Here is a 20,861-nt window from a genome sequence, read left to right as displayed (position 1 = left end):
TTGGGGTTAAGTGACTTGCCCAGGATCACACAGCTAGTAAGTGTTAAGTGTCTGAGGCCGGATTTGAACTCAGGTACTCCTGACTCCAGGGCCAGTGCTCTATCCACTGTGCCACCTCGCTGCCCCTTGAGGCCTTCTTGAAGGTAAATCTTCCTGACTTCAGGTATGGTACTCTATATTTTCTTAAATATTTAATTTTATTTTCAACTTCAAATTTTCTCCCTCCTACTTCCCCTTCCCTCTACTCATTGAAAAAGCAATAAAAATAAAATTCATATAGTCAGTCCCTGAAGTGGCCATGTCCACCAAAAATGCCTCAATTTTCACTGAGTTTATCACCTCTATATCTAGGGGTCGGTAGCATGTTTCATCATGAGTCCTCTGGAATGGAGTTGGTCGTTGTGTTCATCAGAGTTTCTAAGTCTTCCAGAGTTGTTTAATTATTTTTTGTAATGGGGCAGCTAGGTAGTGCAGTGGATAGAGCACCGGCCCTGGTGTCAGGAAGACCTGAGTTCAAATCCAGCCTCAGACACTTGACACTTATTAGCTGTGTGACCCTGGGAAGTCATTTAACCCCAATTGCCTCACCAAACAAACAAAAAAAAATTATTTTTTGTAATTACATAAATTGTTCTCTTGGTTCTATTCACTTCACTTTGCATCAGTTCACACTGATGATCTCAGGTCTCTCTGAAGCCATCCCTTTTACACCATTTCTTATAGTGCAATTTTATTCGATCACAGAAGGGTATATGGGGTATTGAGGGAGGACTGGCACCTTTGGTGTGAGGGTTTGCCAAGCTCTTTTCAGGGTTGCTCATCAATCAAATCTTTGGTGTCCACCTTCACTCAACTCTCACCTATGGCTCCAAGAAGTTGTAGCACTCATAGCAGCCATACTCTAGCAAAACTGTCTTAGCAGGTTGAGTGTCACTGACAGGCCTCAAACCCATCAGTGAGTCAGGGGAATGTCTACCCCAACCACGTGAAGGCTTCCCCAGGTGGATTAGGCAGATGAGAACATTTGTTCCAATGGCTGTGAAGGTGGCTGGAGGAGGGGCTAAGGAATACTTAGAGCTTGGTCAGACATTGAAGATCCCACGGTTATCCTCTGCCTCCCAGGCCTCTTTGCCAGTCATCCTGACTTTTGTCTTGCTACTGGACTTTGATGACTCTGGAATAGGGAGCGAGGTTGCCGACAATGCAGTTCTGCCTCACTTAACTCCAATTCACACGTAAGTCAAGATATAACCCACAATGTCATTGGTCTTCTTTAAAACAAAGGACAAAACAACATTCTATCATATATGTATACATAATGTGTTCTATCATTCCCCAATTGATAAGTACTCTATCAATCTCTAGTTCTTTGCCACCACAAAAAGAGTTACTATAAATATTTTTATACAAATACTTTTGTACAGAACTAGGGGTATAAGACCAGTGTTGGGGTCACTGATCTAATATCATTTAGCTGCCTCTAGTCCTCTTTTAATCCCTCCCTCAGCACCGCATTCAGCCTTCCTTCCCTCCTTGATTCATTGACCCCAGATACATGTTCCATATTTACATGGTTGTTTAGGTGCCTTGATCTCCTGTCCAAGCTAAGATCAGTTCCTTAAATTTGATGGTGTATATTTCAAGCTAATACAAAGAGGATTCCCCAGGCTATAGGCCACAGGTGCTCCCTTCCCCTTCCTCTACCTGGGAAAAGTTCACAGGGGTCGGGTTCCTCATTGATTACAAGTTAAGAGAAGAGTGTTCTCTCTACCTCCTTTCTTTATTAGGAAGATGCTAGGCATGTAAGCAATTACAGAGAGAGAACAGTATGGTTTTCATCATCATGCTGCCTACTATGTTCTAGGCACTATTCTAAGCACTTTACAAATACAATTTCATTTGATCCTTACAACAACCCAGAGAGGTAGGGTAGGTGTGATTATTATTCCTATTTTACAGTTTAAAAAAGCTGGGGCAAACAACAGTTAAGTGATTTAAACAAGTAGTGAGACTCACATAGCCAGTGTCTGAGGCCAGTTTTGAACTCAGGACTTCCTGACTCCAGGCCCAGCACTTTATCAATCATCCCCAACTTGTCACTCTTCCCTAATCATTGCATAAATCAGGATACCTAATCTCTGATATCTGTCTTCTCTTAGGTGAATCATCCTACTCCCTTCCCTCAACTGTCTCAGAGTATTAGAGCTGAAAGAAGACTTAAAAATCCTCTAGTTTAGCTCCATAATTTTGCAGATGAGGAAATTGAGTCTTAGAGAAGTTAATCAAGTCTAAGATTACATAGTTGCCAGGGCTGGGCTTAGACTCCTCTTTCATATTTTTTTGTCTGAGACTATTACTACCTCCTCCAGGCCCCTCTTTCTCTGGAAAAGGGAAGGAGCTCAGATATTAGAGATAGAATAGAGGTGAGAAGATCATTGAACTCCTCAGGGTTCCATCCCTGGTAGAACCAGCATGGATATGGGAAAGTTTTTGATGGAAAGGGTGGCAGAAGAAAAGACAGCATGTGTGGGACTCAGTAGTGGGTTGGAAACAACAATGGACCAAAGACCGAGAGACCAAGGTCCTAACCTTGAATCTAGTACCACTAACTGCAATGTGATTCTGACCAAGTCATTTCTCCTCATAGGGCTTGAGTTTATTAATCTGCAAAATGAATGTGTTAACCTAGATCTGGTGTTCTTAATGGGGGGGGGCGGGGGTCCAAAGACTCCTTGGGAGTCTGTGGCCAGTTTTCAGCGGGGAGAGAGAACTTGAGTGAGAAAAATAATATTTTTATTTTCATTAGCCTCTAAACAAAATTAAGCATTTCCTTCAATTACTGAAAACATTATTTTGAGAAGAGTGGTACATAGGCTCCATCAGACTGCCAATCCTTGAACCATAACAGGGTAAGAACTCCTGACTCCTGGCAGAGATGATACCTGAACTCTCTTCCGGAATTTGCTTTCTTCAATTCTACCCAGCTTTCACCATTCTGGCCCCTGTATGCACATATCTGCCTAGGAGCCAGGAGCAAGGTACTTTATAGGGATACTATCACCCTGATTCCAAAATTCCTTTCACTCCTTGGTGACAGACATGACAAAAGAAATGTGAGGGGCAGCTAGATGGCACAGTGGATAGAGCACCGGCCCTGGAGTCAGGAGGACCTGAGTTCAAATCCGGCCTCAGACACTTAACACTTACTAGCTGTGTGACCCTGGGCAAGTCACTTAACCCCAATTGCCTCACAAAAAAAAAAAAAGAAAGAAAGAAATGTGAGATGCACAAATTTAGAGACATGTACACTCCAAATGTTCATATGGACTATTTGTGTCCAACCAGTGGGTAGAGCATTCCATGCTCATATCTGTCTGATCAGCCACAGTTGGACACTCTGGACCTCGACCCCAGTATAGTGATGCCATTTTGGTTCTCTTCAAGAACAAAAGACCACAACCTACCTACAGACATGAGATATTCTTACCCTAGTCACAATCCTGATGGAGTTCAGAAAGGTCAGAGAAGGTGCTAGTAGCAAATTGAGTAACATGATGAATAAGAAGGAAGGAGGTAAGAGTTAGTGGTCCATCCAAGAAGGTGAGATGGGCAGGGTGACCTTAGGTACAGTGAGGAGTTTTAAGGCCACCAGTAAGTCCTAGCTGGAGTTTTTGCATTGTGCCCTCTGGAATTCTCTCTTGTTAATATGGAGACCATTCCCCATAAAGTCTAGTGGGTTTCTGAACAATCCAGGATGAGATCAGGTGCATGGCTGGAACTTTTTCTTTGTCCAGGCAATAGGGCTGATGAGCAGAAGTAAGAGTAGTGGACCACTTTATATGCCATGTTAACTAGTGTTAGAAGGGCTTCTCTGCCACTTGGTGGAGTGAAGGCAGCAGACTTAGTCAGAAGTTGGCCCATTGCTAAGAGTCTTGAGAGAAAGAGGAGAAGTTGGTGTTATTATAACTGCATGATTTGGTCTAGAATTCAAGATATCTGGATTCTATTCCCAGTCCATCCACTGACCCCTTTCTTCTGTGAAATGGGGGTGGATTTTTCCAGCTCCCCAGATGGATCGTGTTTGTTGAGTGCTTTTGGCTTTAGGGAGAGGGGAGGTATTGGGCAAAAAAAAAAAGGAGATGTGATTATTGTTAGAGGCTAGTCACAAATGCTGGCAATAGCAGCAAGGAGGGAGGAGCCCATCAAATCCTTATTTGAAGAGGAGAGGCAGAATACATTTCTAGACATCATGATGAAAAGCATCCCGGAGAGACTGGGGCAGGTGCCCTGGGGAATGAAGTGATGATGAGAACTGGTTACACAGAGTCGCAGCATCTAGAGAATAGGCTCTGTCTTCAACCGAGGTGCTCAGGAGGGTGCGAGATGAAGATGCCATCTTTCTCCCTTGCTCCCTCCTCCCTTGCATGGGGTATTGAACCATTTCTGTCATCTGCCCACAGCCTATAATTCAGTCTCCCAGCTGCAGTGACTGTTTGACTCTTCAATTGTTGTGGGTAGAGATTATGGAGGGGGAGAGAGTGATTGTCAGGTGCCTGGCAGGGCTCAGGCAGCTTTGGCAACACAGGCGGGATCTGACATAGTAGGCTTCCCTCACCCTTCCCCCACATTTTCTTAACCCCAAAGTCATTGAACAATCCACTTAGTAAATCATCACTGTTTATTCTCTCCTTCCCTGAGAGTGGAGGCCCAGAGAAATCCAGATTCTTGAAAGTCAGTAACAACAACAACAACAACAATTAAAAAAAACACAACATCAATAATAATAATAATGTCAATAATAACAACTAGCATTTATAAAGTGTTTTGAGGTTTGCAAAATGCTTTAGAAATCCTGTCTCATTTTGTCCTCATAATGCACTGATTTTATCGTCCCTTTGCAATGATCAGTTGTGGGGAAACAGTGATAACATCCATGCCTACCCTATGAAGTTATTAATTAAATTTATCTTTTAACAAATACTTTAATGAATACTTAATACTTGCAATTCATTGTGTAGCAACTCCAGGAGAGATACAAAAATAAATGATAGGTGGGACAGCTTGGTGGCACAGTGGATAAAGCACCAGCCCTGGATTCAGGAGGACCTGAGTTCAAATCAGGCCCCACACACTTGACACTTACTAGCTGTCAAGTCACTAGCTGGGCAAGTCACTTAACCCTCATTGCTCTGCAAATAAACAAACAAACAAACAAATAGATAAATAAATGAATGGATGGATGGATAAATGAATGAATGAATAAATAAATGAATAAATAAATAAACAAACAAATGATAGGTTCCTGCCTTCAAGGGGCTTACCATCTAGCAGGGAAAGAAGGCACATACATAAAATAGAATATAAATTAAAATAGAAGTGCATAAGAGAGATCAGTCAATAAACACTGATTAAATACCTACTGTTTCAGACACTGTGCTAAGTACTGGGGATACGAAAAAAAAAAGCAGAAGACAATCCCTTCCCTTAAGAAGCTAACAGTCTAAGGAAGATGAAAACAAAATGCTCTGAGAGTTTGGAAGGAGGAAGCTCAGCAGAGCTGGGCGTTGTTTATGTAACATGATAATCTATAGGGAAACTGCCTCAACATATAGTTTATCCAATCAAAGAGTCCTGTGAGGTACATAGTGATAGGGACTGGACTTGTCATTTTATTAGTAGAGGGGGGGGGAGAACTCCAGGATGAGGAAACTCCTTTCAGCCTGTACAGTTTGGCTCCTCTTCAATTTATGATCCTAGAAAGTCACCTCCAGCACAGAAAGGTTGTGACTTGCCCAGTATCAGAAGAAGGGTTTTTTGAACCAGGAATTCCTGGTTTTGAAGAAGGTTTTTCATCTATCTATCATACTGTATCATACCAAACTGTCTAAAGTGTGTAATATAGGCATAAATGTGCCCTTTTTATAGATGAGTAAACTGAGGCCAAGAAGGGTTAAGTGGTTTGCCTGAAGTCACACAGCCAGTGAGTTGACAGAGCCAGCATCCAAAGCCCTCCTAGTTCTAATTCCTTTCCTTTTTAATTATTTCCCATTTATCTGGTAAAGAGCTTGTTTGTACATATTTGTTTGCTTATTTTCTCTCCCACTAGACTGTAAGCTCCTTGAGGTCAGGGACTATCTTTTGTCTCTTTTGATATTACCAGTGCTTAGCATTGTGTCTGGTGCATTGTAGCCACTTAATAAATGTTTATCAATTGATTTATGAACCTTGGTCTTTAGATTCCAAATTCAGTGCACTTCCTACTACAGCAGAGCTAATTTTGCTAGAAACACTCCTTTGGATTAAGTCACCAACCTGTTGAAATATTCATTTAGTAAGTCAACAAACATTTATTAAGTGATTGCAACCTCTAGGAATTGTACTAGGTGCCAGAGATACAATTCTATTATAGAATATTCTATTGTGGGGAGAGGGGATTGGGATATGGAAAGGTAATATATAAACACCTCTTCAAGCATCTCCACAGGGTATGGCTTTCCAGGGTACAGATTAGGTTATAGACTAGCCGGGGATGGTCCAGAATGGAGAGCAAGAGGCAAAGTACTGAGTGGGAAGGATCATGACATGGACTGCTGTGGTTCCAGGAAGGATAGACTCAAGTGAGTCACAGCATGAGGGTATTGACTATCAGGGAAGAAGGGAGGAAATTGTTTCAAAGGAAGGAAATGGGGGGAGAAATATCAACACATGGTAGCTATATGGTGCAGTGGATTAATGCTGGGTTTGGAGTCAGGAAGACCTGAGTTAAAATTCTGTCTCAGTGTGACCCTGGACAAGTCTGCCTCTGCCTCAATTTCCTCAACTGGAAAATGGGGATAATAATGGAACTTATCTTACTTCCCAGGGTTGTTGTGAGAATCAATGAGATAATATTTGTTTGTTTTTTGTAACTGGTATTTTATTTTTTCCAATTACATTTAAAGATAGTTTTAAACATTCTTTTTATGAGATTTTGAGTTTCAAATTTTTTCTCCCTCCCTTTCACCCTCCCACAAGATGGCAAGCAATTTTATATAGGTTATACATATGCAATCATGTAAACATATTTCCACATGAGCTATGTTGTGAAAGAAGAATAGAACAAAAGAGAAATGCCACAAAACCAAAAAAAGTGAAAGTAGTTGCTTCTATATTCATTCAGACTCCATCAGTTCTTTCTCTGGATATGGATAGCATTTTCTGTCATGAGTCTTTTGGAATTGTATTGAATCATTGTTTTGCTGAGAAGAGTGAAATCAATCATACTTGATCTTTGTACGATGTTGCTGTTTCTGTGTATCACGTTCTCCTGGTTCTGCTCATTTCACTCAGCATCAGTCCACTTAAGTCTTTCCAGGTTTTCTGAAATCACCTTGCTTAACATTTCTTATAGCACAATAGCATTCCATTACATTCATATACCGCAACTTATTCAGCCATTCCCCAATTGATGGGCATCCCCTCAGTTTCCAATTCTTTGCCACCATAAGAAGAGCTGCTGTAAATATTTTTGTACATACAGGTCCTTTTTCCTTTTTTATGATCTCTTTGCCATACAGACTTAGTAGTGGTATTGCTGGATCAAAGGGTATGCATGATTTGATTGCCCTTTGGGCATAGTTCCAAATTGCTCTCCAGGATGGTTGAATCAGTTCACAACTCCATCAACAATGCCTTGGTATCCCAATTTTCCCACATCTTCTCCAACATTTATCATTTTTTCCTTTGTCTCATATTATCCAATCTGATAGGTATGAGGTAGTATTTCAGAGATTACATTTCTCTAATCAATAATGATTTAGAGCATTTTTCATATGACTATAGCTTTAATTTCTTCATCTGAAAACTGTCTGTTCATATCCTTTGACTATTTCTCAATTGGAAAATGACTTGTAGTTTTATAAATTTGATTCTATTTTCTATATATTTGAGAAATAAGGCCTTTATCAGAAATAATTACTATAAAAATGTTTCTCAGCTTTCTGTTTTCCTTATAACCTTAGTTGCATTGGTTTTGTTTGTGAAAAGCCTTTTTAATGTAATCAAAATTATCAATTTTGTATTTCATAATGTTCTCTATCTCTTGTTTGATCATAAATTCTTTCTTTGTCGATAGATCTGACATTCCTTGCTCTCTTAATTTGCTTATGTCTAAATCATGTACCCATTTTGACTTTATCTTGGTGTATGGTGTGAGATGTTGTTCTATGCCTAGTTTCTGCCATACTGCTTTCTAGTTTTATCATTAATTTTTGTTAAATAGTGAGTTCTTTTCCCAGGAGCTGGAGTTCTGGGGTTTATCAAATAGTAGATTACTATAATTATTTACTACTGTGTTTTGTGTATCTAATGTATTTTACTGATCCACCACTCTATTTCTTAGCCAATGCCAAATAGTTTTGATAATTGCTGCTTTATAATATAGTTTTAGACCTGGTATAGTTTAGGCCACTTTCCTTTGCATTTTTTTTTTTTTACTAATTTCCTTGCTATTCTTGACATGTTGTTATTCCAGATGAATTTTGTTATTATTTTTCTTGCTCTATAAAATAACTTTTGGTAGTTTGGTATGGCACTGAATAAACAAATTAATTTAAGTATAATTGTCATTTTTATTATATTACCTCAGCCTACTCATGAGCAACTAATATTTTTCCAATTTTTAGATCTAACTTTATTTGTGTGAAAAGTATTTTGTAGTTTTGTTCATATAATTCCTGGGTTTCTCTTAGCAAGTAGACTCTGATATTGTTTACAGTTATTTTAAATAGAACTTCTCTTTCTAGCTCTTCTTGTTGAGCATTGTTGATAATATTTAGAAATGCAGATGATTTATGTGGGCTTATTTTATATCCTACAACTTTGCTAAAATTATTTATTATTTCAAGTAGTTTTTTAGTCAATTCTCTATGATTCGGGCAGCTAGGTGGTACAGTGCATAAAGCACCAGCCCTGGATTCAGGAGGACCTGAGTTCAAATCTGGCCTCAGACACTCAACACTTACTAGCTGTGTGACCCTGGGCAAGTCACTTAACCCTCATTGCCCCACAAAAAAAAATTCTCTATGATTCTCTAAGGATGTCATCATATCATCTGCAAAGAGTGATAGTTTTGTTTCCTCATTGCCTATTCTAATTCCTTCATTTCTTTTTCTTCTTTTATTGATAAAGCTAACATTTCTAGTACAATATTGAATAATAGTGGTGACAATGGGCATTCTTACTTCACCTCTGATCTTACTGAAAGGTTTCTAGTTTATCCCCATTACAGATAATGCTTGCTGATGGTTTTACATAGATACTATTTATTTTAAGGAAAGTTCCATTTATTCCTATGCTTTTTAATGTTTTTAATAAGAATGAGTACTGTATTTTGTCAAAAGCTCTTTCTTCATCTATTGAGATAATCATATGATTTCTGTTGTTTTTGTTATTGATATAGTAAATTTTGCTAATGGTTTTCCTAATATCAAACCAGCCCTCCATTCTTGGTATAAATCCTACCTGGTCATAGTATATTATCCTGGTGACAAATTGCAGTAATCTTTGCTAATATTTTACATAAAAATTTTATATCAATATTCTTTAGGAAAACAAAAAAAAATATTCATTAGGGAAACTGGTCTGTAATTTTCTCTGTTTTGGCTCTTCCTGATTTGGGTATCAGCAATAGTGGATAGAGTGCCTGATTTGGAGTTAGGTCCTAGTTAAAATCTTGCCTCAAGTACTAGCTGTATGGCCTTGGGCAAATCATTTAACTTCTCAGCCTCAGTTCCCATATCTTTCTTTCTTTTGGGGGGTAGCGGTGAGGGGGGGTGATGGTGAGGGAATTGGTGAGGGTTAAGTGACTTGCCCAGGGTCACACAGCTAGTAAGTGTTAAGTGTCTGAGGCCAGATTTGAACTCAGGTCCTCATGAATCCAGGGCCGGTGCTCTATCCACTTTGCCACCTAAGTACCCCCCCCTCCCCCATATCTTTCAAAGGAGGATAACAATAGCATCAACCTTACAGGTTTGTTGAGAAAATGAAAAATGCTTTGCAAACCTCAATAGTCTATATGCAGGTTATATGTTATCATTATTTCCAAGAGTTGATCAATCTCTTTGTACCTGCTTCACTGCCAAATCAAGTCAACAAGTATTTATATTGGATCACATGTTTCCCAGCAGATCATCTTACACTATTGCTGTTATTTTGTGTACTGTACATTTCTCTCTGCTTCAGTTCATGTGGGTCTTTCCAGGTTTTTCTGATAGCACCCTGTTCATCATAACTTTTATATAGTACCTTAAACTTAACAAAGAACTTTCTTCACAATAGCCCAGCAGAGTAGGTACTATACATTTTGCCGTTGTAGTCAACCATCACAACTATTTCCTTCCATTCTATTCCCTTCCAATGATATTTACTCTATTTTCTAAATTATTTTGCCCTATTCCTCCTCAAAAGTGTTTTGTCTACTTTTTGCCCCTCCCCCGCTCTACCCTCCCTTTATTCACCCTCCCCTCCTTATCCTCTTCCCCTCCTACTTTCCCGTAGGGTTAAATAAATTACTCCTCCCAATTGGGTGTGTATGTTATTCCTTCCTTGAGCCCCCTCTGATGAGATTAAGGTCTTTGAGCTAATTCTGTTTTCTAAATTTTTCTTCCTCCCTTCCTCCTCAACCCTCCCTATGAAATCAAGCAATTCAATATATGTCATGCATGTGCTGTTATGCAGAACATCTTCACCTTCCTTTAACAAGTATTTATTAAGTATCCACTATGTGCCCAGCACTGTGCTAAATGCTGGGCATACAAAGAAAGACAAGACAGTCCCTGCCCTCATGGAGTTTACAATCTAATGGGGAAATAACATGCAAACAACTATGTTCAAACAAGATATTTGTCAAGATATTCTATGCAAACAACTATGTTCAAACAAGATATTTGTCAAGATATTCTTCAGTCCTATCACTTATATCCACTCTTCATGACCCCATTTGAGGTTTCTTTGGCAAAGATATTGAAATGATTTGCCATTTCCTTCTCCAGCTCATTTGCCCCATTTGGAGTTTTCTTGACAAAGATACTGGAGTGTTTTGTCATTTCCTACTCCAGCTCATTTTCACATGAGGAAACTAAGGCAGACATGGTTAATGACTTGTTTAGGGATATGCAGCTAGTAGGTATATGAGGCCTGATTTGAACTCAGGAAGATGAGTTCCTGACTTCAGGCACAGTATTCTATCTACTTCACTACCTAGCTGCCCTTCTGACAAGATATATATAATTAGATATAATATCAGAGTAAAAGCAGTAAAGGGGATTGGGAAATGCTTCTTGCAGAAGGTGTGATTTTAGCTGAGACTTCGAGTCCAGTACTGGGCTGGGTGGGAATGGGCAGGGGACTCACTTTCATTCAGATGAGGAGCCTTGCAGAAAGCCCAACCTCCCATCTACTTGCCTGGCAGTCTCTTCTGGCCCTAGGGAAAGCATCACCGCAATTCCTTCTTTATGATTTCTGCCAAATGAAGCATAACCTTAACTACAACACCTTCTTGATAGGTTGCAGGGAGGGCAGGGTGAGGGCCTGCATGGAGGGCTGCTTCAGTCCCATAATGTAATCACTGGCGTGGGTCATTTCAATTATGGACACCTGAGTGCAGACTGAGAGCTACTGCTCATAAACGCCCCCGTGCTGTGTTGCTTGGCTAATTATGAACCCATAAGTGTCTTGGTAGGTAAATAACTCACTGCTGAGAGATGCTGGCAGAGAGATGGAGAGGAAAGCGAGAAGCAGCAGAGCAGATCCAGCAATGTATCATCCGAGGTAGTATACCCAGGCTGCAGGCTGGATTGCTGGGAGGGCACACCCACCATCAGACAGCTGAGGGTCCTGGAACCTTGGACAGAGGGCAAACCATGCACATCCCAGCGGCCATTGTGCTAGAAGAATACTGCACCCCAACACCTTAGGTAGGAACCCAGGTGGAACAGTTTGCTATTGATCCCAGAGCTGTAGTGTAAGAGTCTGACCTTTAATACCCTCAGGGGAACACGTTTCAACTCATAGCTAAAAGAAATGGGACTGAAAGAGGCCAAGCTTCAGGCATGGAAGAATGTGAATCCGTGCAAACTCTGGTCCCAAACAGTGGTTCCCTCCTTTCCTTTCCTCCAGCTATGCATCTGGGGAGTGAGTGAGAAAGGCAACAGACACTGGAGGTCCTGGTAGTTAAAAAAAATCATTGCATTATTTCTGGGGCATTTCTACCTTGGCTCCTTTCAAAGCAGTCCCTTTGGTTTGCTCTAGGTTCTTGACCCAACCAGACTTAGGACCTGACCGAGGGAGCTGAAGAATGCTGCTTCCAAGATGTATGTACACCAAGGGTTCTTAACCTTTTTGGTGTCATAGTTCCCTTTAACAGCCTGGTGAAGCCTATGGAACCCTTCTCAGAATGATTTGTTTAAATGGATAAAATGAAATCCATAGGATTGCAAAGGTAGCCAATTATACAGAAATATAGAATACAATTATCAAAATATTTTTTTAAAACCAAGTTAATAGATGCCAAGTTAAGAATGCTTAAACAGGGGCAACTAGGTGGCATAGTAGATAGAGCACTGGCCTTGGAGTCAGGAGGACCTGAGTTCAAATCTGGCCTCAGATACTTGACATGGACTAGCTGTATGACCCTGGGCAAGTCACTTAATCCCAATTGCCTCACCAAACAAACAAACCAAGAATGCTTAAACATAGACTAGCCTAACTTCTCCATATTATGCCTAAGTCTTCATAATTAATACCAACCACCAATCAATCAATAGGCATTTGTGATGCTCCTACTATGTGTCAGGCATAGTGCTAGTAGCTAGGGATACCAATAAAAAAGTGAGGCCATTCCTGCCCTCAAGAACCTTTGACTGGTGGGGCAGCTCGGTGGCGCAGTGGATAGAGCACCGGCCCTGGATTCAGGAGGACCTGAGTTCAAATCTGACCTCAGAAACTTAACACTTACCAGCTGTGTGACCCCGGGCAAGTCACTTAATCCCAATTGCCTCACTAGAAAAAAAATTTTTAAAAAAAGAACCTTTGACTGGTGTTTATGTGTGTATGTAGAGGGGAAAGGAGGCTACTCCATGCCCACAGATAAATGATGATAGCATATATACAAAATAAGTATGCGGTGATATGGGAGATGGGAGATTCACAATTGGTCAAATCAGGAAAGTTCTTTCAAGGAAATGGAAACTCAATGGCTGGAAGAATGGTGGTACCATTGATAGAGATTAGGGAATTAGGAGGAGAGATGGTTTTAGGAGGAAATATAATTCTGTTTTGAGCAGGTTGAATTCGAGATGTGTAGGGTCCATTCATGTGGACATGTGCAGCCTGCAGGTGGAGATGGGGGGTTGACACTAGGGAGGGAGATGAGCATGGGAGATCTAGATCTGGGAGTTATCTCTATGCATAAAGTTGTTTATGTGTCAGATGCCACAAAGTTGGCAGCAATGGTTCACATTCTGCATTATTACAGGGGCAGGATCCAAAAAAATCTTGATAGGTAAGAATGTTGGGTTGAATCTAATAAGATGAAATTTAATACATATAAGTGGGAAAAAATTAATATCACAGTATAGGAATATAGCATGGCTAGGCCAGAGAGAAGTCTGGGGGTCTGTGCCCTAGTGGAATATAAGCTCAATATGAGACAAGAGTGGGACATATCCACCAAAAAAGTTAGCTCAGTCATTGGTTGCACTGAGAGGCCTAGTTTCACTAGGGAGGTGACAGTACCATTGTCCTATGCTCTTGTCGGATGACATCCATAATATTGTTTCGTCCTCTGGGTACCACATTTTAGGAAGACATTAATAAGTTGGACAGAATGCAGAGGATGGTGAAGGTTCTCAAGGTCATGCCTTAGGACAATGAGTCAAACAAACTTGGAGCATTTAACCCAGGGGAGAGAAGACTTCAAGTGTTTGAAGGACTATCATGGGGAAGAGTGATCAGACTTATACTTAGCCTCAGAGGATAGAACTAAGTAGAAGTGCTAGAAGCTACAAAGAAGAAAATTTAAGTTTGATGTCAGGAAAATCCTTTTATCATAAAATTTCAATTGACTGCTCGCACAGGTTCCCTGTGCCTCTGGAGGCATTTTAGCAAAAGCTAAATGACCACTTGCAGACATGCTGCAGAGGAAAATTTTTTATAGGATATGGGTTAGGCTATGTGGATATTGAGGTCCCTCCTATCTCTGAAATTCTGGGGAATAACAGATATTTTCTAGATTGGACACTGCTAGGGAAGTCACATTGTTGTTCTAATACTTTTGTTTTCTCCATCTGTGAAATAGGGATATTGTATTGGTCCATCCTGTTACTTCTTAGGAGTTAGAGTTGAGTCAAGGATGTTACCATATTCACCAAAGTGGGTGCATGAGCTGCATCAGATGCGGCCACACCCAGGTCTCAAAGTTTACAAACTCTGAGCTATATAGCAGCACAGTTGTCACTGGGGCATTAATCATCTGGGAGACAGACAGGCCCAAATGGGACCAGATGGTCGTGGCTGAGATGACCTAAGGGGTGATTGTGTTTCAGGTTGCATGAGTCAGCTCACATTCTACTCACAGTACCAAAGAGTAGCCCAGTGGAGGTCTAGCACTGTAACATGACCAATTGTGGGCAGGCACTAAGGACTGGCCAATCAAGACAGAGAAGTTGGATAAAATCTAATTAGGGCTGAATAGGAAAACAACTGAGTCATACGGACACATTCCAGGGCACAAGGCACGAGGACAATTCAGAGCTGTGAAACAAAAACAAATCAAATCCTGAAGATTACCACAGCCTAGCCAGGTCCTCCTAGACCATTACAGACACTACAATTTGTTTGTTTAAAAATCCATAGATTATAGTGAGTTAAATAATCAGGGCTTAGATTTCTTTCTCTTTTTTTAAAAAGTACACGACTAGGGGGACAGCTAGGTGGTGCAGTGGATAAAGCACCAGCCCTGGATTCAGGAGGATCTGAGTTCAAATCCAGCCTTAGACGCTTGACTCTTACTAGCTGTATGACTCTGGGCAAGTCACTTAATCCTCATTTGCCCCACAAAAAAAGTACATGGCTACCCATTTAGATTGAGATTCACGGATTCTTAGAGCTGGAAGCAATTTTGGAGAGTATTTGGAGATTAACTTGGAGAAATCTAGTCCGATTTCTTCTTTTCATAGATGGGGAAACTGAGTCCTAGCAAGATCAAGTGGCATGCCTAAAGTTATGTACATTGAACTAGCCACAGAGCTGGTACTAGGGCCTATCCCAATCCCTTTTAATGCTAGTATTGCCTTCCCCTGTTGATTCCCATTTATCCTGTATCTGTCTTGTTCATACAAAGTTTTTTGAATGTTGTCTCCCCAATTAGAATGTGATCTCTTTAAAACAGGCACTATTTTTCCTTTTCTGTTTCCTCCGAGTTTAGCACAGTGTCTGGCATGTGCTCTTTTTCCTATTGTATATTGCTTTTGCTACTACACCATGCTGCACTTATGTCAGGGACTTAGATTTAAAACTGTTGTGGAGCTTCCTGGAGCATGTACAGGTAGCCTAACCTGTAGGCTCCCTGCATCCCCTATCATGCAGGTTAGGGGTAATATCCTTTGGAGGAGTTTTCACCCACAAGAAGTCATCAAAAGACATTTGAAGATAACAGGAATACAAGCACCCAAGAAGGTAATACAAAACTGCATACATGAGCAGTCCAACAAACATTCAGTCAACAAACATTTATGAAGTGCCTACTATGTGTAAGGCAAAACAGTCCTTGTCCTAAGGAACTTACATGCTGCTGGGGCTAGGGGAATGCAATAATTAAATACAAAGAAATCTCAAGAAGGTGGGTGTTAACTTACTAGCTGTGTGACCCTGGACAAGTCACTTAACCCTCATTGCCCTGAAAAAAAAAATAGCAGTGAAGGAGAAGGAGGAGCAGGATAACCAGAGTGAGGCAGAATAACAGGGGAAAGACTTCTTAGGAAGGGTATGTTTTGCACAGCAGTGGCAGTGGTCTTTCCTGTGGTAGCATTGCTTGGCTTCTGTGGAAAAGAAATTGAATAGGAGTATAGTCCCGGCGGAACAAGCTCATGACTCCATTTCTGCATGTGCTATGGGCATGTTTCATTTTCAAAGTTGCATAGCATTGAGTATTTTTCAAAGCATTTTAACATACATCGCCTCATTTTAATTTTCCCAGCAATGCCATGGGGATAGACATGTCAGGTATTAGCATCCACATTGGACAGATACGGAAACTGAGGCTGAGGAAATTTCAGATATTTGTATCCAAGGTCACTAAGCTAGTTAGAGGAAGAGCCAGGACCGGAATACTGGTCGCCTGCTTCCTGATCCAAGGGGGGGGGGGGGGAGTGCGGTGTGGAAGAGTGGGAGAACGAAGGTTCTCCCTAGGCCTTAGAATGGTGAGAATGCTATGAACCTTCCCCACCTCCCACAGCTAGAGAAAAGGAAGAAAACTGGGATAAAATCAGGGGATGCTTGAACATGTAAAGGCAGAGGAAGCTAACCAATGGGAGGAAGCAGGAAATGGGAAGGTTAACAGGTGGAGAGGGGAGGACTCCATGGACACTTTCTGTTCTGAAACTTCTTATGTTCCTCATTTCATTAACAGCGGCAGCAGAATTTCATGGACAATTGGCGTTGAGCACTAACAGGGAGGTAATGAGAGAAAGAGGCTTCAGGTAAAGGCTGTTTGTATTTAAATTTTTTTTTTTCTGGGGAAGGAGGGTGGTGTTTTTAAAAAGCCATTTCAGAGCTGGCCAAAGTTACTGCCTATTTTAGCTATTTCGTGACCTCCAGAAGGACAAAGAAACATGTCAGAGTTGATGGGGCCAGGTAAGTTTTTCTCTCTCCTCAACTAGCCAGCACACTCCCAAAGGCTGGTGGGGAGGGCTGGAGTAAGGCGGCAGATTTCACAGTCTCTCAGACTTGGGATTGTCTGGGAGGAGCACAGGGAGAATTGCTGGGAGATGTGTCCTTGGCAAGCCCGGAGAGAATCAGTCACTCCATAATATGTATTGTCTATCTGCAGCTGCAGGAAAATCCTGTGAAGTCCGAGGTGGGGAAGAGGGCTACCTAGACACAGAAGGCAGGGTTCACACCTTCAGGGAGTTCACTTCTACTTGAGGGGGTAGAACATGACCAGTAGGAAAACCAGCCAAACTTTTTGAAGAGGGGGAGAACACAGATCTCAGTAAAGGCAATGCAAAACTACATGCAGGAGTAATGAAGGGACAGAGAGCAGAGTGATCCCAGTGAGCTGGAAAAATTTGAGAAGATTTCTAAGAGAAATTGTGCTCTGAGCAGTGAAGGGTGTGAAAGTCCTTAGATAAAGTAAGAAAAGAAGCTGGAGGATGCTTGTGAATTTGGATTTGGATCTGATACAATAGGCAACAAGATTTCCATGTGTGGGAACAGCCCAATTAACATGGCATTTCAAGAAAAATAACTCTAGCAGCTGCATGTAGTGAAGGGATGAGAGACTGGAGGAAGGGAGGAAAAACTTGCGGTTCAGATTCTGGGCAACCAGGCCTCCTCCCCTACTCTAGAGGAGAAGTGGGAATGGATAAAAGGTGAGGGGGAAAGGGACCCTTTCTTAGCCATCCTTGTTTCCTCTACTGTGTCTAGCACAGTAGGCCAATAAATGGGCTTTTGGTTAATTGATTGATCCATGCAACCTGGGTTCTAGAATCTACTCCAACAATTAATGTTCAGCAAAAGCCAGCACTAGATTAAAGGCACTGGATAGGGAGGGTGAACCAAGTCTGGGAGAAATGGGGTTGAGTGAACCAGAAAGGTAAGGCACTCAAAGGAATTGAAGACACTGAGTAGTCTAGAAAAAAATCATTAATATGGGCATTAATCATCATAGATTCAGACCTGGAAGGCACCTTGCTCAGCTATGAGGACCAGGGTTGGGGGCAGGGCGGGGTAGGCTAGTATGCCACAGAAGGGCACTGGAACCTAAATTATACAGAAAGGAGAGAGAGATGGAATGATTATCTGGACCAGACCTGGAGTCAGGAAGGCCTAAGTTAAAGTCCAGTCTTAGACACTAACTAGCTATATGACCTTGGGCAAGTCACTTAACCTCCTTTTGCCTTAATATACTAGAGAAGAAAAATGACAAACCACCCCAGTAGCTTTACCAAGAAAACCCCATGGACTGAATGGGGTAGTAGATCTAGAAGGGATGTAGAAGTCATTTAGTCTAACCCCTTTGTTTTATAGCTAGAGGATAAATGGCTTGCTTCAAGTTCTATAGATAGTGACAGAGGCAGGATTTGAACCCAGGTCCTTTGATTACAGAGCCAGCATGCTTTCTGCTTTTCTATATTATTTCTCTTGCTCTTAAAAACTTATTTGTGGTAAATGGAAATAGGCAATAGAGCAGGCTAGGCCTCAATCTCTCTCACACACACACACACACACACACACACGGGATATGTATACTAAGAACTTAGCCTAACCAGTTTTACAAAGAACTCCACACTGCCCACAGGGAACAGAGTGTGATGGTGTACACTCCCAGAACCAGGAGGTAACCCCGGAACAAAAGCTTGTCAAATTGATACATGATCATAAGCCATGAAGTCTCCTGTTGGGCAGCCTGGTCCAGAGCCTGAATAGAGGATCTGATGGAGTGGAGCTGGTCCAGGACCTCCTCCAAACACCCCACCTGGGTCTGGTGCTCTCCATGGAGAGGAACATCTGAAATGATGGGAGAAAACACTCTAGTAAGTGAGGATGGCCAAGATCCACTTCTGCTTTCCATCAGAGGCTAAGACCTGGCACTTGGGTGGTATGAGGAAAGCTGCGGGAGAAGAACTTTTACCCTCCCCCCCCCATGCCTCCACCTCTGCCGCCCCCATGGAGGAGGGTGAGGTGGGGAAGAACACAATAAAATTGGCATTCAGCTTAGATAGTATCCTTGGAGTGATCTCTGATTCTTCCCTCTCCCCCACCTCCCATAGCCAAACAATCTATCATGTCTTGCTGATTCTGCCTCCACTGTGTCTCTTCTCTTCTCTCCACTCACATCTCCATTATGATAATTCTGGTCTTCATGACCTTTTACCAGACTATGGTAATATCCTCTTGCCTGATCTCCTCACCTCTCATTTCTCTTCATTCTAATCTAGTCTCCAATCTTCCCAAAGTAATATTCTTAATGTGCAGTTTTCACCATGTCACTCTTCTTACCAGAAACCCTCGGAGGCTCCTAGTTGCCTAAATGATAAAATGCAAATTCCTTCACCTGGGATTGAAATTTTAACTTCAGGGGGCAACTAGGTGGTACAGTGAATAAAGCACTAGCCCTGGATTCCAGAGGACCTGAGTTCAAATCTGGCCTCAGACACTTGACACTTATTAGCTGTGTGACCCTGGGCAACTTAACCCTCATTGCCCAGGATAAAAAAAAAAAAATCTAACTTCAACTTAACTTTCCAGGCTTATTTTACTCTACTCCCCTTTATACATTACAGTCCAGCCATATAGGAATCCTAGCTATGTCCTGATCTTGTTCTGCCTTCTGCCTCTTTTCATTCACCCACGGGATCCCCATTCTTACAAAACACTCTTTATATATCTCCAACTGTTGACATCTTCCTCTTTCATGGACTAGTTCATGTGCCACCTTCTCTAATTCTTTCTTGATCACTTCCTCCTCAAATTTCTTGTAGCCCTTTGTCTGCACCTCCCTTTGCCCTTATCAGTTTCTACCTTCTATCATATTTATGTGAATGGGAATGTGAATAAGCCATCCCCCTCCACAATTAGATTATAAATTCCTTGAAGTCCCCCAACACCCAGCAAAGTGCCCTCCACATAGCAGGTGCTTGATAACTGTTTGTTGAATTGACTTAAATAGGGGACATGCCAGAGCTCTAATGGTAGATGTGAGGTCATCTAGGCCAAATTGGTGTGGGTAGGTTTCATGGGTTTGGAGGCCAACCCAGCTTATCCCATTTAGAACCCTGGAGACGTTGGGAAAAGGACGATTGGAACAGGAAGATAGTCTTGCTTTCTCACATTAAGTGAACATCAAATCTAAGGCTTTGAAATAAAAAAGCTGAGGTATTTTATATTGTAAAGATATATATACCTCTTACTCACTAAAGCAGGGATTCTTAACCCTTTTTGGTGTCATGAACCCTGTTGGCAGTCAAATAAAGCCTTGCAGACACCTTCCCAGAATAATATTTTTGAATGTATAAATTAAAATGCAAAAAATAACAAATGAAATATATTGTTTTGAAATAGTTATTATAATATTTAAAAACAAGTTCACAGGGGCAGCTAGGTGGTGCAGTGAATAGAGCACCAGCCTTGGATTCAGGAGGACCTGAGTTCAAACCCAGCTTCAGACACTTGACACTTACTAGCTGTGTGACCCTGGGCAAGTCACTTAATGCCAATTGCCTCACCAACCCCCCCTCAAAAAAAACCAAGTTCACAGATCCCAGGTTAAGAATCCTAGATCTAAAGGATAAGGCAGAAGCCATAGATGTCTGTTTTCTAGTCCAAATGAGACTGATTAGAAAGGGGAGCAGGTGGATGGAGCAGATAGACCTTTAGGTTCTGGGATGGGTTGCTTGAGCTGGAGCCATGAGAGTGTTTCATGGATCTAAAATCCTTAGCATGGATCCATGATGGCCTTAGGTGTACCATCAATATGAACTGATGATGATAAAAATGAAGCATGGGGGTGCAGCTAGGTGGCACAGAGCACTGGCCCTGGATTCAGGAGGACCTGAGTTCAAATATGGACTCAGACACTTGACACTTACTAGCTGTGTGACCCT

General features: G+C 41.5%; 1 protein-coding gene across 1 annotated transcript in view; it reads right to left on the bottom strand.

Annotated features, from left to right (window-relative positions):
• Positions 1–18,529: 18,529 nt before the first annotated feature.
• The window catches only part of HTR3B (5-hydroxytryptamine receptor 3B), a 33,464-nt gene continuing 31,132 nt past the window's right edge, over positions 18,530–20,861 (bottom strand). The window contains exon 9 of the mRNA XM_043993687.1: positions 18,530–18,765. Coding sequence (XP_043849622.1) covers positions 18,530–18,765 — 236 coding nt within the window. The remainder of the gene's footprint in view (positions 18,766–20,861) is intronic.

The sequence above is a fragment of the Dromiciops gliroides genome, chromosome 3 (assembly GCF_019393635.1).
Source record: "Dromiciops gliroides isolate mDroGli1 chromosome 3, mDroGli1.pri, whole genome shotgun sequence".
NCBI classification, from domain to species: domain Eukaryota; kingdom Metazoa; phylum Chordata; class Mammalia; order Microbiotheria; family Microbiotheriidae; genus Dromiciops; species Dromiciops gliroides.
Note: the sequence above shows the minus strand (reverse complement) of the source record. Positions and strands in the feature narration are given on the sequence as shown.